The sequence below is a fragment of the Indicator indicator genome, chromosome 19, assembly GCF_027791375.1.
Source record: "Indicator indicator isolate 239-I01 chromosome 19, UM_Iind_1.1, whole genome shotgun sequence".
Classification (NCBI taxonomy): domain Eukaryota; kingdom Metazoa; phylum Chordata; class Aves; order Piciformes; family Indicatoridae; genus Indicator; species Indicator indicator.
The window spans coordinates 8,809,898-8,826,299 of record NC_072028.1 but is presented as its reverse complement, the minus strand read 5'-3'; the positions used below and the strand labels follow the sequence as shown (position 1 = coordinate 8,826,299).

At 50.6% G+C, this 16,402-nt stretch overlaps 1 protein-coding gene across 1 annotated transcript in view; it reads right to left on the bottom strand.

Moving 5' to 3' along the window:
* JPH3 (junctophilin 3) overlaps positions 1-16,402 on the bottom strand; it is a 59,883-nt gene that overhangs the window by 14,016 nt on the left and 29,465 nt on the right. Inside the window, exon 3 of the mRNA XM_054389773.1 lies at positions 2,323-2,447. Coding sequence (XP_054245748.1) covers positions 2,323-2,447 — 125 coding nt within the window. The remainder of the gene's footprint in view (positions 1-2,322; positions 2,448-16,402) is intronic.

Below are 16,402 nucleotides of genomic sequence, written 5' to 3'. Positions count from 1 at the left end.
GCTGTCACCACCCTGGGGGAGTCAATTCACCAGCACCCTCTGGACTGTGTGCCAGGAACTGTTGAGGCACAAACACAGCGACTGTGATGGGACCATGGAGGATCTCACCATGGGAAACCACCATGAATGGAAAACCACCATGAATGGAAAACCACAGTGGGGAGGGTGATGCAGGGTCCTGAGCAGGGATGTGTTTTCATTTTCCAGCTGAAGGCCTTGTGGCACTGTCATGGCGTATCTGGGCTTGCTGAAGCAGGAGCTGGTGCCTGCAGATCTGGAGTCTCTGTCTGTCAAAACAGGGGCTGTGCTGAGAGCATGCTCTGGGCCAGAATGCTTGTGGGGCTGGCAGTGAGGTGGGCAGGAAACCTCCTGGGATGCTGTAGATGGCACCCTGCAAGGTGGGCATGTCTAGCACCCATGACACTGTGCAAGGTGGGTGGCACACAGCACCCACAGCACCCTGCAAGGTGCATGTCCAGCACCTACCACACTGTGCAAGGTGGGCCCAGAGAGCACCCATGATGCTGTCCAAGTAGGGCACATCCAGCACCCATGACACTGTGCGAGGTGGGCACATGCAGCACCCATAACCCTGTGCAGTGTGGTGGCAGCAACTCACTCTGTCCCTGCTGCAGCTCTCCCCAGCCAGCCAGCAGCTTGCAGCCTGAGGTCACAGGGTCTGCGGGGTGACTCGGCCGCTCGCAGCTGTTATCTGCCTGACTTGCTCCATGGGCACTCCCAGGTTTCCCAACACATCTTGGATGCTGTGTTTGTTTTTTAATGTGCTCTAAGTGGAAGCTCCTTCCTTCCCCCCGCCCTTCACTCACACACAACCCACCCAGAGCGTGAGCACCAGAAAGATGAGCCCCAACACAAGTCAAGCACCATGTCCCCGTCTAGAAGCTAGTAAAAAATGCATTACCTAAAAATATCTTTTCAAGAGGTGCTTTAAACCAGCAAAGTCTCTTGGCGAGAGGAAATGGAGATGAGGAATATCTCAGGGCTGAAGAAGCCCTTGGGACCACGCAGCCCTGTGAAAAAGCTCAGATCTCCGATATACAAATTGGACTTCTGCAAGAGGAGAAGCACTGAGGGCTGTTTGAACAACAGGGCTGTGCCTTCTTCCAGCAAGCAGAGAGCTGCAGGGGCCTCAGCTGCTGGGGCTGTGCCTGCCTTGCCCCCTGAAATGCCCATCGACACGTGGCCCTGTCTCGGGTGAGGTTTTGCTGCACACATCTCTCCAGCCCAGGCAGCTTCATGACTGGAGCCAGACCTCAAAGCCTGTCTGGCTCATCACTGCTGAGCTGTGGGATGCCCCCAGCCACCCCCACAGCCTCCATGTCTCAGTTAAGTGGGGACTCGTGCATGGGCTGGCTGGTCCAAAAGATCCAAGGATCCCTTTTCCCCTGGCCTCAGGGAATGGCACCAGCATGAGTCACCAGCACCAGCCCCTGGAGCAATTAAGCCGAATGAGTAATCTTCATCTTAGAGAGCTGGAAGGGGGAGAAAATAATGATAGACGCCTCCTAATGAGGATTCAGTGCAGGAAAAGTTTTGAATAAACCCATTCACATCTATTAATTACTATGTTAATTATTGCTGTGGGGACCTGGAGCTTTCCACTCCCACGAATAGAGCCCTTCCTGCTCCTAGATAGGCACAGCCTTCATGGGGTGAATCCTCCTCATGCATCCAATAGCTGCAGACCCCTGCTCAACCACTTTTTGCCTTCCTCCTGCCTGAACCTGAGCCTGAGCCTCTTGTCAATGAGCAAAAGGGCGGAACATGGTGATGATGGAAGGAGGGAAGGGCCACCAGGCAAACTTCAAATGTGTGTTTCCCTAACACTTTTGCACACCCAACTTAGGTACCAACATGTGTTGCCCAGTTCTGCAAGCCCAAAAGTATGTTCAAAAGAAATCATGAACCATAAAAGCCATGGGGGTAAAATCAGTGACCACCACTGGGATCATTTTTCTTTGCAGTTTTGCTGTCAGAGCTCTTGTTTGGTTTCTTCTCTGCAGCCATCAAGGGCTATGAATTAAAGGAACAGAGGTAGTTTGGTATGAAAAGAGATCTTGGTAATAACAGGAGTGCACAGGAGGGGAGCACTGAATACTGAACTCCCCAAAACTGGTGTAACAGGGCCGTATCCCACCCCAGGAGTCCCAGTGAGGACTGGAAGATGTGGGCACAGACTGAGCTTCTGCAAAGGGCTTGGCTTTGGTGGGTTTGGGTCTCTGCAGAGTTGAGTGGAGCAGAGAGAGGCAGGGAGTGAGAGCCACATCCATGGGGCTGACCAGCACAGCACCAGGCACTGACCGTTCTCCCTGTGCTGGAAGGAAGGCGAAAACTCTTTGGCAGTGATCCTGGCGATCCGCGCTTCCTCCTGAGCTTTCTGCGCCGCAGTCACAGCTGCCTCCGCCTTGGCCCTGGAGTGAGAGGTCCTGCAAGGCAACCAGAAAGACAAGGACCACATCAGGGACCTTTCCTCTGCAGATCAAGGCTTGGAGAACCCCAAATTACCTCTATGGAATCCCTTTACTCCAAGCCTTCTTGGTTGTGATGGAGGAGCTGCCATCAGGAGTGGGGACTCCTTGGGGAATGACTGATGCTACACCAACAACATCTCCACAAACTGCTTCTCAGTCTGCAAATCACCCAGGCAATCTGGAAATAGGGGCTGGGTGCTTTGCTTCCCCAGAGACAGATCACCCCAAAGCAGGCTGGTCACCTCCATCCTGCATCCCTCACAGACCACAGCCCAGCAGACATCTACAGCAACCTCTGCATGCATCACCCACCAGTCTCTGGGGCTGAAGGCCTAAAGTTAAAGTCAATGAGCTTTTTTTGACCAAACTCATTTGGATGAAAAAGTGAAGATTTCCACCCTTACCATATGTTTTGTGCAAAACACTGGATGTGAATACAGGTGCAACTGGGCAACAAGAGCAGAGGTAGCTGAGGAGCCATCAGTACTGCCTCTGCTACCCACCAGCACAGCTTTATCAGAGCTTTTCTCCACTCTGGATGAGCAGTGGTCACCTGCACTCACCCATTGTCACTGACTCCCAAGACACTTGTGTTTGATGGTGTTTCATCCCATCACTCAGGACTGACACCCTAATACATACAGCCTTTCCACAGTGTTCCTATGAGCATCCTTCAGAGGCTGGTTTGCCCCTTCCCCTGGGTTGAGAGATCATGGAATCACAGACTCATGGAATCACAGACTCATGGAATCACAAGATCATGGAATCACAGAATTGTTTTGGTTGGAATAGACTTTTAAGCTCATTGAATCCAACCATTATCTAGCTCTAGCAAGTCAGGTGCTAAGCCATGTCCCTCAGCAGCAAACCTCTGTCTTTTAAACACCTCCATGGCTGACATTTCAACCACCTTCCTGGGGAGGCTGTTCCAGTGTTTGGGAGAAGAAGTTTCTTCTAATGTTCAAACTAGACCTCTCCTGGTACAACTTAAGGATGTTTCCTCTTGTCTTACCAGTTGTTACTAGGGAGAGGAGACTGAACCCCCCCCAGCCTCCTTTCAGGGAGTTGTATAGAGCCAGAAGGTCTCTCCTCCCCCTCCTTGTCTACAGGCTGAACAACTCCAGTTCCCTCAGCTGCTCCTTACAGAACTCATTCTCCAGATTCTTCCCCAGCTTCGTTTCCCTTCTCTGGACCCACTCCAGCACCTCAATGTCCTTCTTGTAGTGAGGCCTCCAAAATTGTGAGGGACCCTACGGAGGCATTTTAACAAACTGCCTGTTTTCACCCACCCTGGTGCAGGCAGGGCTATAAATAGCTCCGCTGACTTCCCTCCAAAACCAGGCTCTCCATCTCCTTTAATCATGCTGGTTTGTTTTTTTGTTTGGTTTTTTGTTGTTTTATTTTTTTTTCCCTGTCGCTTGCTGAATTCCCTCTAATTTCTTGACATCTGCTGGAGGAGGAGTGTCACTGCTGACAGGCTCCTGGAAATGGAAAACAGGGGCCAACAGCCCTAACGTGGCATTGTGCAGCACAAGTTGTCTTTGCTCTAATAAATGCTTTACAATTACATAAACTGGTTGCTCTGGAGTAGCTGAGGGAGCAAATCCGACCTCTTCTCTTGTAGCTATTGAAGGTGGTGAAGGGGATGCAGTGTTCCTCCATGAGCAATGCAACTAAAAATGGGATTTAAATGCTGGGGTTTTTTTTAAACCCACCCTGGGTTCAGTGCTCACTCTGCTCCACACTCAGGCAGGGCTGGAGGAGTAGACAAGCATGGTACAGACCCATCACCTGAAAGGTATCCCAGTTCTCAGAATTACAGAATGTTAGGGGGTTGGAAGGGTCCTCCAGAGATCATTGGGTCCAACCCTGCTGCCAAAGCAGGGGGATTCAGCTCTCTTAGGAGGAGCAGGGATGCTTTGAGCAGGAGCTGCAACAAATTCATGGGAAAGGAGACACAAGCTACTTCTGTTTTTCATAAAGTTATAGAATTGTTGTGTTTGGAAGATATCTTTAAGATCAAGTCCAACCATTAACCCAGCACTGCCAGGTCACCACTAAGCCATGTCCCTCAGGACTCCTCCAGGAAGGGAGATTCCACCACTGCCCTGGGCAGCCTGGTCCAGGACTTGACAACCCTCAAGGTGAAGAAATAGTTCCTCATGTCCAACCTAAACTTCCCCTGGGGCAACTTGAGGATGGTTCCTCTCATCCTGTCATTTGTTTCTAGAGAGAAGAGACCAACCCTCACCTGGCTCCAGTCTTCTTTCACGGAGTTGCAGAGAGCCAGAAGGTCTCCCCTCAGCCTCCTTTTCTCCAGGCTGAACAACCCCAGTTCCCTCAGCCACTCCTCACAAGATTTGTGCTCCAAACCCTTTACCAGCTTAGTTGCCCTTACCTGGACCCACTCAATGTCCTTCTTGGAGTGAGGGCCCCCAAACTAAACCCAGTAGTCTAGGTGTGTCCTGCTGAGTACAGAGGTACAATCACTTGGTTTTGGCACAAACATGGTCAATGGGAAAGGCTGGGGCATCAGACCTGCCAATTAAACCACCCCAGTGCCAAGGACAGTGCCATCTGAGGCTTAGAATTCACATGCTGGCTCTCTGATGTTGTTAAAAGGTCTGGCATCCTCCATGGGATCTTCTTATTGGACTGGATGTTGGCTCCCAAGATTCTCCATCCATCTATCCCTCTGCCATCTCCTCAGACTGAAAACTGTCCGTGGAAGGGAGCACCCTCCCATGGTGCAGCACAGTGACAGCAGCCTGTGTCCCCACTGGCTTGATAGGAAGGATTAATAACGTCTGAGAGTGTCTGGACCAAACTCAGCAGGCAGGATTACACACTGCCTCCCTGAACTCCTCCCTGGAGATGCAACTGGAGGCACTTATCTGTCACTTCTTGCCAGGGAAGGAGGCTGGAAATGCTGAGAAGCAGCTTGTACCACATCCAAGGGTCCTGAGGACATACAACACTGTCTGCAGAGCAGGAGGTTATGCTGGAAGAGCATATGTGGAGCCACCAGCTAAGCCCTGCTCTCCTCTTGAACAATCATCACCTCCCTTTTTTTTCCATCAAAAGGGGTGAAAATCACCATCCCTGGGGAATGGATGGATTTCCATCACTGGAAAACTGTCTCCAGCCAAAAATGTGTCCTTGAGGCCAAGAAGGCGAATAGTCTCCCTTGGATGGATGAAGAAGAGTGTGGCCAGCAGGTGAAGGGACATTCTCCTCCCCCTCTACTCTGCCCTAGTGAGGTCACAGCTGGAGTATTGTGGCCAGTTCTGGGCTCCCCAGTGCAAGGGAGATGGAGAACTATTAGAGAGAGTCCAGTGAAAGATGCTGAGGGGGCTGGAACATCTCTCATATGAGGAAAAGTTGAGAGACCTGGGGCTGTTTAGCCTGGAGAAGAGCAGCCTGAGAGGGGATCTGACCCATGCTCAACAACAGCTAAACAGTGATGTGCAAGAGGATGGGGCCAGGCTCTTCTCAGTGGTGCCCAGCAACAGGACGAGGGGCAGCAGACACAAACTGAAACCCAGGAGGTTCTTTCTGAACAGGAGGAGAAACTTTGTTGTGAGGGTGCTGGAGTCCTGGAGCAGGCTGCCCAGAGAGGCTGTGGAGTCTCCTTCTCTGGAGAGATTCCAAACCCACCCAGCCATTGTGATCCTGGGCAACCTGCTGTGGGTGACCCTACTTTAGCTGGGCTAGATGATCTCCAGAGGTCCCTTCTAAACCCCACCATGCTGGGATTCTGTGACAAATCAATGACATTAATGAAGCCACCTCTGATCTAAACTCCACTCAATACCCACAAAGCGGATAGAAGGCAGAGGCGCAGGGAGGCTTAATTGTTTGTAATGCTGCCTAAGATGCTTGGAGGAGAGACGTCCTCAGGGTGAAAAGCAGAATTATGGTGATCTATAGGTGGCATAATAAAATACATAAGTATTCCCAAATAAATGCAAGTAATCCCGTTAGTGCTTGCAGGACTTTGTCACACATGGAATTTAGCAGCTGTCTCCTTCACACACGCCTGCTGCTCCGAGCCTGTGCTCCATCTTAATTCCCCAGTTAATTGCTGGAGTTTATTTCCCAGGAAAGCGGGTCTTTCTCCCAGGGTTCTGATCTAATCACTCTTCTCCTTCTGCCCCAAGTGCTGCCATAAATCTTAGAATCATAGAATCGCAGCATTGTTTTGGTTGAAAGAGACCATTCAGCTCAGCAAGTCCAACTGCTAACCCAGCACTGCCAGCTCACCACTAAACCATGTCCCTCAGCACTACATCTACATGGCTTTGAAACCCCTCTGAGGAAGGGGACTCCACCATCCTGGACAGAGAAACCATCCGGGAAACCACAGTCAAAATAAGGATGGATCCTTCCCTATTCAAGAGTGTCCGGTGAAAGATGCTGAGGGGTCTGGAGCACCTCTGTGAGGAGGAAAGACTGAGAGGCCTGGGGCTGTTCAGCCTGGAGATGAGCAGCCTGAGAGGGGAACTGCTCAATGCTCAGCAAGAGCTAAAGGATAGAGGGCAAGAGGATGGGGCCAGACTCTTCTCAGTGGTGCTCAGCAACAGGGCAAGGAGCAATGAGCACAAACCGGAACCCAGGAGGTTCTTTCTAAACAGGAGGAGAAAATTCTTTGCTGTGAGGGTGCTGGAGCCCTGGAGGAGGCTGCCCATAGAGGTTGTAGAGTCTTCTTCTCTGCAGTGATTCCAAACCCAGCTGGATATTGTGATCCTGGGCAACCTGCTGTGGGCAACCCTGCTTTAGCAGGGAGGTTGGACTGGGTGATCTCCAGGTGTACCTTCTAAACCCCACCATGCTGGGATTCTATGAAACTGCTTAAAAACTAGGTTGGAAAGCAAAATACAGAACACCAGAAATATTTCTGAATGGAGATGGGGTTTAAGCAGCATGTCTGTTATCACAGACCATGGAGGGCTTTCAAAGCCATGGCGATGTGGTGCTGAGGGACATGGTTTAGTGGTGACCTGGCAATGCTAAGTTAACAGTTGGACCTGATGATCCGAAAGGTCTCTTTACCAGCCAAAACAATTCCATGATTCTATGATTAGGTCTTTTCTATGTTGCCTGTACATCTACAAATCAACCCACCTGCAAGGGAACTCAAAAAACCAAGCTCCTAGTAACTACAGAAGGATTCATCATCTTCTCCCCTTTGTTTTCCATTTCGTAGCTCAGATGGAGGGGCAGGAGTGATGGAAAGACTAATCTCACATTCCAGACCTTAAAAATGAACTAAGGAAGATGAGATAAAAGAAAAATCTATTATAAAAACATTCTTCCATGCAGCTTTTTTAACTCCTACCATATAAAAGTTCCATATTTTCATGGAAAGCATGGAAACCCAGCACGTGCTGAAGGCTTCACTTCAGCAGCTGAGCACTGCTTGCTCTTGGCACTCACAAGCGGGGAGGATGGAGTTAACCAGCCCATGAGCTCATCCTGGGCCATAATGAACAGCCTCAAGATTTCTTAAGGGGCTAGGCTGGCTCCATTGGATACACTTTGTCTCACAGGTCAGTATGTAATCAGGCAGCTTTTGGGGTTGTCTCTCTTCTTTCTTTTTTTTTTTTTTTAATGCATCTTTATCTTCCTCTAGGAGGAAGGTTTCCTCCCTCCATTCCAGAGCTTCATGTGTTTTTCAAATGGCAAAATTCAATTCAAACACACAGCAGCTGCAAGAAAATACTCCAGGAAATATTTGGAGGGGGCACTGAAGACTCAATGCTTTGCTTTTTCAGGGGAGTGTTGGGATCAATTCGTCCTGGGAGAGGATGGCTGGATGAGGTGGATGCACTTTGTCCTGGGGAAGGGATGGAAGGAGAAGGCAAGAAAAAGGAACTTTTGAGTCCAACCACCCCATGTGCCAAAACCCATGAGTCCCTCCACTGTGTTGATTCACCCAGGGCTATTTTATGCTCCTACCAACACAGCAGAGAGCAGAATCTGGCCCTAATTGCACCAAGCCAAGATGCTCCAAGAAACACAAGACAGAAGTCCGTGAGTGATCGATGCCCAGAGGTGAGGGGAGAGCAGCAATGCTGATGCAAGCCTCTCCCAAGGCTACCTGATCGCTCCGCAGCCAAGGCGAGGTGCTTCCAGCTCCCAACCCTGCCGGCACGGGATCGATAGCTGCAACCAGCACTGGGGAGGGATGGGGAGCTGGGAAGAGGCTCTGCCTGCTCAGGGCAGTGTCTCAAACCCTGCCTGCAAGGAGGGGAGGCTTGGCTGGTCTTCATGCTCTCCTAGATGGGACAAATTTGGACTGAATTATTAATAGCTGCTGCAGACTGTCTGGCTTCTACCTCTGCGGGAGCATCTCTGATTCAGGGCAGAGCTGAGGAGAGCTGCAGTGTCCATTCTGCCTCCTTTTGCCCCCAGCACGGGCTTCAGCTCAACAGCCTTCATCAGGATGCTCCACAGCATCCCACATCCTGCACCCCTCTGGTCCCAAAAGACAGGTGGAACAACCTGACTGCGAGGGCTGGGGTAGGCACGACCCTGTCTAGACGTTTCCTTCAGGGAGTGAGGAGGTGGCAGCAATTAACAGCCTGTTTGTTATTTTCCCTATCTGGCATTTATTGCCCCGATAAAACCCACTCTTTTAATTTCAGCTTGCCTCTTTCCACAGCTCTCCTGGCTTGGTTGTTACTGCACTAGGCTTGCCTTGAGTGATTTGTGAAGGCAGTAATACAGTACTGGTGCTCAGGGGGTGGAATATTAGAGACACCAATTAGCTATCTGTGCATAAATTCCCATTTACCTGCTTATCACAGGCATATTTGCTTTGCCCACTTCCTCTGTCTGCTTTTTCCTCCACTTCCCCCCACCCCCCCAACACTAGAATTCTTAATCAAGAGAAAAAAGCTTCTAATGTGACCTCTGACATGATGTAATGCAGCCAAAAACGTCTGCTCTGGCTCTTTGCAGCCAGACAGAAAGCAGGTGCTGTGCATAGCAAAGAGAAAAGGCTGTTTTCCCTCTGCCTGCTTCCAGATTTCCCAGCTCTGGATGGAGATTTTTGGGGGTGGGAGGATGGAGCACCCCTCCCTGAGTTCTGTGTACCAGCAATGAGGACTGGGTGAAGGAGTGGGAAACCTCCCATCAATGAGACAGCAAGAGAGAAGGGTTGGGGATGGCTGGAATGGCATGGGGTGGAGGGGTGGTTATTGCAGGCTCTGAAAAAATTGCTCTGGAAGTCACATTTCAAGAGAATAATTGTGAATTGAAAAGAAATAAAGAGTAAATCCCATTAATGTTGAGGAAAAAATGCCTCAATGAGTGTTTGCTCGAGGAAGGGAAATACAGAGAAGTGTGGAAAATGGTGTGGTCAGAAAGCCAAATCTGAGTTTTCCTGTGGTTTTACACTGGGAAATGTCATGTAACATGGTGAAACCATTCCTAAGCCAGCTGAGAGACCTCAGAGAGCAGGTGCCCATGTCTCAGCTGGGGTATGGCATACATGAGGTCTCCAAAATTCATGGAGCCAGTTCCCATCGAGCTCATTGCTCCAGGCACCTGTGCCAGATCCTTCTCTACCTTCACATTTTTGGAGAGCAAACTCATCAAGGCCTCATTTGACATTTTACTCTGAAATATATATTTTTTTACATCTGTGTAAGGAAAAAAACAACCCAGAGAATCATAGAATCAGAGACTGGTTTGGGTTGGCCCTTTAAAGCTCACCTAGTCCAACCTTTCTGCAGTCAGCAGGGACATCTTCAACTAGATCAGGTCACTGAGAGCCCCAGACAACTTGACCAGAAATGTTTCCAGGGATAAGGAATCTCCCATGACTCTGGGCAACCTGTTAAACACCTAACCTAAATCCCCTGGTCTGTGTCCATGCCTTGCCTTTCAGCAGACAAGATGAGTTTTGCTGGAAAACTGAATTCACAACATGGAACTGTGCAAAGTCACAGTGGTTTGGGGGACAGGGATGAGCCACATCCAAACATCACATCCCCAAAATCCTGGGAGAAACGTGACACAAACCACACCACACAGCAGGCAGTGAGCTGCATCTTGACCATCTCCCATCCTTCAGGAGTCTGAACTGTGTCCTTCCCAGCAGAGAAGGATGAGAATCACCAAAGTGCCATAGCACCATGATTGTTTCCATCTCACCTTATTGCCATCATCCCAAACTGGTCATGGGATTGCTTAGAATTGTTTCATTTATCTCTATTGTTGCTAAACAAACAAACAAACAAACAAACAAAACAATCCAACCCTGGCACAAGAAAATCCAACTCCACTGGCTTCAAAGGGCTGGGACAGGTGGAGCTGGGACCCACAAGCACATCTGCCAGGATGCTGCCAGCATGTCCCTCTGACCAAGGGACATGCAGAATAGGCAGAGCCATGCAGACTCGTGCATTGCCCTCCCAGTGGCTTTCCTTCCTTTTAATTCTTTGCCCCCCAGCAAGGGCAAAGCTGATGGATCCTTCGTACCAGAGATGATGCACGAGCTGCCTTGAGATGTTATTTACAGCTTGCAAGATAATTAACATCTGGAGAGGGAGTCTCATCTCCTGCCATCTGTCACATGAAGCTACAGAGGATGCTACAGCGAGCAATGTGGCCAGGCAGTACCTGCCTATCCCAGTGTTTTGGTGTCTGCCAGAGCAGGAGCAAGGCTTTCTTGTGGAAAAAAAACATATTTGATGCTGTTGTCCCCACTGCTGTCCCAGCCTGACTGACCACAGGAGAAGGGTTTGACATTACTCCAGCTCTTTGCCAGCTCAAACATGTCAGTGATGGGCAGCAATGAACTGCCACCCCAAATAGGACACGAAGGCAGCAAGAGCAAATTTCAGCTCCAGGGGTGGAGTTTCCCATTTTCTTTTCATTTTGGAAGGCCTGAGACAATTGCAGAAATGCTGGGAGCACCTTTGTCTTCTGGAAAGTGGTGGGTGATGATGTGAAACCTTCAGGAACCCACTTGGAGAAGGGTTTGGGAAGAGTTATCTTCCAGGAAGGGAAAGGGAGAAGCAGGGGGGACTGCTGCCTGCTGTCCAGCTGTCATGATTTGGATGGGGCAGGTTTCCATGATTTTACTGGGTAATTGTCATGTACATCACAGAAAATGTCCATAATGGAGATGGGAAACACTGATGTCTCCCTCTTCAATTCCTGCTCTTGCTGACTGCCAGCAGACAGCCCCCCCCTACACACATCCCAGAGGCACAGCCATACCACAAAAGCTTCTCTAACCCCTGTGCAAAATAGTGCATTAGAAATGAGCCTTCCACCAGCAGGCAAAACAGGTCAGAAGAAATCACCACCGACCCTGGGAAAGGGGAAAAAAAAAAAAAAAAGAGGAAAAAGGACAGGAAAAAGCAAGCAAAGGCACAAAAATCTCCAAGGAACCTGGGCAGTGCTGGATCATCCACACACTGCAGATCTATCCCCTCCTGCTGAAATGCAAAGAGAGAGCAGCAGAAAAGCCCTTCCTCAGTGCTGCAGTCGGGTGGGGATTCTGAAATGCACCACAAGCCAAGTTGTAGCTCCCCGAGCAGCCATAACTCAGCCTGCCTGGACACGTGGAGCGTTGAGCTTGGCTGTAGATGCTGCTGAGGGGAATGACTTCAGGCTGGATCCTGCATTCCGGTTGCATCTCTCTGTCTCCAGGCAAGGCTGACTCTAAAAGGGGAACTGCCAAAACTCTCCTGAGCCCAGCAGTGAGTGTTACACCCAGGAGAGGGCAGGGCTTTGGTGGGAGGCGTGGCTGTGGTGGGTCTGCCGTAGGTGGCTGGGTGTAACTACCCATCCTCCGGGATTTATTGAGGACAGGAGGGCAGAGATTTGGTCGGGACATGATCCCCCCCCAGTCCAGCCACAAATTTGGAGCACTTTGTGGGATGGTAGAATGGTTTTGATGGAAAGGGAGGGACCTTCAAAGCTCATCAAGTCCACCTCCTCTTGCTGCAGACGTCTGCAGCTAGAGCAAGTCGCTCAGAGCCCCAGGCGACCTGATCTGGAATGGTTCCAGGGATGGGGCATCTCCTACATCTCTGGGCAACCTGAGGTTTCTCCACCTTCAGAGTAAAAATGTTCTTTCTGTCTGGTCTGAATGTTCCTCTTTTAGCTTCAAGCCACCCCCCCCTCATCCTGTTGCAACAGGCCCTGCTAAGAAACCTGTCTCCAGCTTTCTGATCAGCCTCTTTAAGCACTGTGAAGATGCAACATCTCTCTGGAGCCTTCTCTTCTCCAGGCTGAACAACCCCAAAGTGCAACACAGAGAAACTCAACCAGGCAAAGTAAGTTAAGGGAGCCTCTGGCCTGCCTCCAGGGAAGCCCTCAAATCCCTTAGAGGAGCCAGCAGCACAGCCCAACCCATTGGGAATTGTCTGGGGCTTTTCCTGACAAGCCATGGGAAAAGTACTCAGAAGAAGAGAATTTGGAGACTTCAAGCAAAAAACTCCAGGTGAGAGAAGAGAGGGCAAAGAAGCAAAGGGGATCTGCACGTTTAATTTCAATTTCATTTTGATGCCTAAGAAAGAATGAGTCAAACCAAAGTCTGAAGCAAACCACAACAGAACCCCAAGGAAAAGTCCTTTCCTCTCCTGACCATTCACCCCATTTGGGTTTTGGCTGAAACACTCTGGCACTTTCACAAGTTTCAGTCACCTCAAGCAAAACAGACATTTAGCAAATGAACTTTCCAGGCAATATTTTTTTTTCTGCTGTTGGAGCCACAAAAGCTGGAAAGAGTCAGCGTAACACTGAGCTCATGGTTCTCTTTTTCCCTGGTGATGGGGTGATGGACCATGATGATCCCTGATGTCCCTCTGGCCAGGCACCATCTTAACCAGCCAACACCCAACAGCAAACCCACCCCAGTTCAGAGCAAACTGCAAAAAAAAAAAACCAAAACAACCTTGTCCAGAGTCAACAACAAACTCATTTAACTGAATTTAATATTTTAGTTCCAGCACAGGCTGGACTCAGGCCAAGACATGGATCTGGTGGATGCTCTCCAGCTGTCAGAGGAGAGATGGTTGGTATCCAGCCTCACCCCCTAGGACTTCTCTTGCTGCCTCCAGCCTTGAGGGGTAGGAGACAAGACATTTTTTCCAGGTGATATAACAGGGTCTAAGGGATGGGTTAAAGCGATCCCATCCTCTGAGTGATAGGAAAATGCATTTCTGCCACCAGAGACTCTAGGAAAGCAAATGCAGCCATGATTTGCTCCAGACAGCTTGGAGGAGGATGATTCCCTGCCTGGAGCAAGATGCTGATGATGGACACCCTACCCTTTTGTCCACCCACCTCTTCTCACATTCAGCCTCACCAGGATGGACCTGGTGGTAACAGAGAAGCTTCTCTCTGCTGTAAGGGGTGATGGGACCCAAAGCAGATGGCTGGAGACAGCCACATGTGGGGTGTGGAAGCATCATCTCCATCCCCCACTACTATGTCCAGCTTCCATGTCTGCACACCAGCAACCTCCAGGAATGATGAGAAAATGCCAAAATGCCAACCCAGAGTGAAAATGCTCCCCAAGGAAAGAATTCCACAGGCAGCATCCCCTGAACCCCACTGCTTAACACCATCCTGGAAGGTGCCCAGGAAGGAGGTGGGGATGAGGACATTGCTTGGCTGTGCCCAGAACCCTGGGTACCACCATCCACCAGCACAGCCAAGCCCTGCACGGAGTTTGGTTGGATACAGACCTGTGCTGAAATCTCAGCTGTACACAGTGCCCAGCAAATCTGCTCTGCTAAAAGCAACATCAAGTGCTAAAGGGCTGCAGAAATGCATTTAGTGCCAGGCTGCTGTCACCAGTCCCCATGGGGAGGGGTGGAGGGGACAGCAGTGTTTGGTGATTACCTGGCCCTGTGGCACATGTTCCCCCCTATCCTCCGCAGCCCTGAGGGGTGCAGGCAGGAAGGAGAGGGGTTGTGGGTGCCTGTGAGGCTGTGCTCAGCCTTGGGTGGCCAGGTCGGGGTGGGCAGACTGCTCTGAGGTGCAGGTACTGGCCACAGCCCTGCTGACAGAGGTGGAGAGGCAGTGTGAACCATACATGTACCATCTCAGTTGCCACAGCAATGAGCAGCTCCTACCTGCCTCAGACTTCAGAGTCCACCTAGAAGGAGCCATTTTCCTCACCCACTGATGCCTGCATGGGTTTCTCCTCCCTGTCACCCAAGGGTTTTTGGGCACCTGGGAGCTCACAAACCAGCCTGGACCCCCCAGAATCCCCCTTCTTCAAGTTGCACAAGGGAAGGTTTAGGTTGGAGGTGAGGAACAATTTCTTGCCCAAAAGGGTGCCCGCAGCTTGGAACCCGCTGCCCAGGGCAGTAGTGGAGGGTTTTCAATGCCATGGGGATGTGGTGGTGAGGAGTATGGCTTAGTGCTGACCTGGCAGTGCTGGGTTAAGGGTTGGACTTGATGATCTTCAAGGTATCTTCCAACCAAAGTGATTCTATGATTCTCATGAGGCATCTCAACACAGGAGGCCATGCAGGAGCTGCTGGGTCTGCAGTGCCTACCTGCACCCAGCTTTGATCCTCAGCTGGTGGTCCTGCTCACCCCAGCACACCCTCAACATCCCATGGGATGCCCTGGGTGGAATGCTGCCACTGGGGAGGTGATGGAGCAAGTGAGTGACCTTTCTAGCCCACAAATGCTGACATGCCCCGAGGCTAGCAGACAGCCCTGGGTTTGCAGGTCTGCATTGCCTCCAAGGCAAACCCTGTGAAAATTTCCACTTAAGTAGCCAGGAACACAACAGGGGAAGGGACTCAGAGCTTGGTTCTGCCAGGAGAGAATCTGGGCTTTTAATTATTTATGCTTCACCTCTGTGCTATGGTAGTGAGAGACCAATCAGACAGAGAGACACAGCCAGATAAGAGAGAGAAGGCTGCAGCCTCCTTCCCCAGAGAGGCCATTTAGGGGAGCTGGAGGACTACCAGCCCCTGCCTGAGTCCTGCCCCATACCTCTTTCCTCTCGAAATCATCTTATCCCTGTGAAAACCAAGAGTCCCTGATAATGAGCCATATGCCTGGAGGGTGACCCATGGGGACAGGACGAGGTGGATTCAGGCTGTAGTTGCAGTTGTCCCAGCTGGCAGCGAAGGGCTGCTGCCCACCCTTGTAAAGGGGTGGTGGAAGTGGGATGAAACTGAAAAGGTCTTACTGGGTGGAAAGTTGAGCTGTCACAATGGGATTTTAGGGTGCTCAGCACCCTGAAGAATTGGGACCTTTCTTAGTTGCAACTTTAAAGGGATAATCAGTCAGATCCATGGGTTAAATCCCCCTGGGATTTTCAGGGGGGAAATTCGCTTAGCAGGGTCTATGCTCAAATCCTTTAATTTCCTGGATTAGGAAGCCAGGGCAGCTTGTCATTTGTCCTGCTTGGAGGATGCCACAGAAACCTCACTGCTCAAGGCTTTTCAAGCCACCTGCAAGAACACCAAGACACCAGGAGTCCCCAGTCCAGCTGCTGTGCTCCCCTCCCAGCAGTGCCTGTCCCCCTGGCATCCTCAGCCCTGGCTGTGGTAGGAAATGATGCTGATGAACCCCAGCAAGGGAAACACTCAATATTTTTGCTCAGCTCTGCATTTTCACCTCCTGATATTGATTTCACCTCTGTCCAGGGAGAAAGGGGCTTAGTGGGGGTACAGGAGCATGGGGGTGTTAGGGCTGTAGCTGCAGGGAAGTCAGTGGGTGGGTAGCTGGAGTGGGAGCAGTGCAGCTGGAAGAATGCATGACAGGAAACACAAAATGGGAGCTGGGAGAGAGAAAAAGCACTCAGACCTGTGTCAGGAGATGGGAAGGCAGCATAGCTGTCGTGTAGCAACCCCAAACCTTCCCCTCAGTTCTCCTCTGCTATCCAAGCTTTGATGTGCAGCATCACCAGGGTGCAGCAC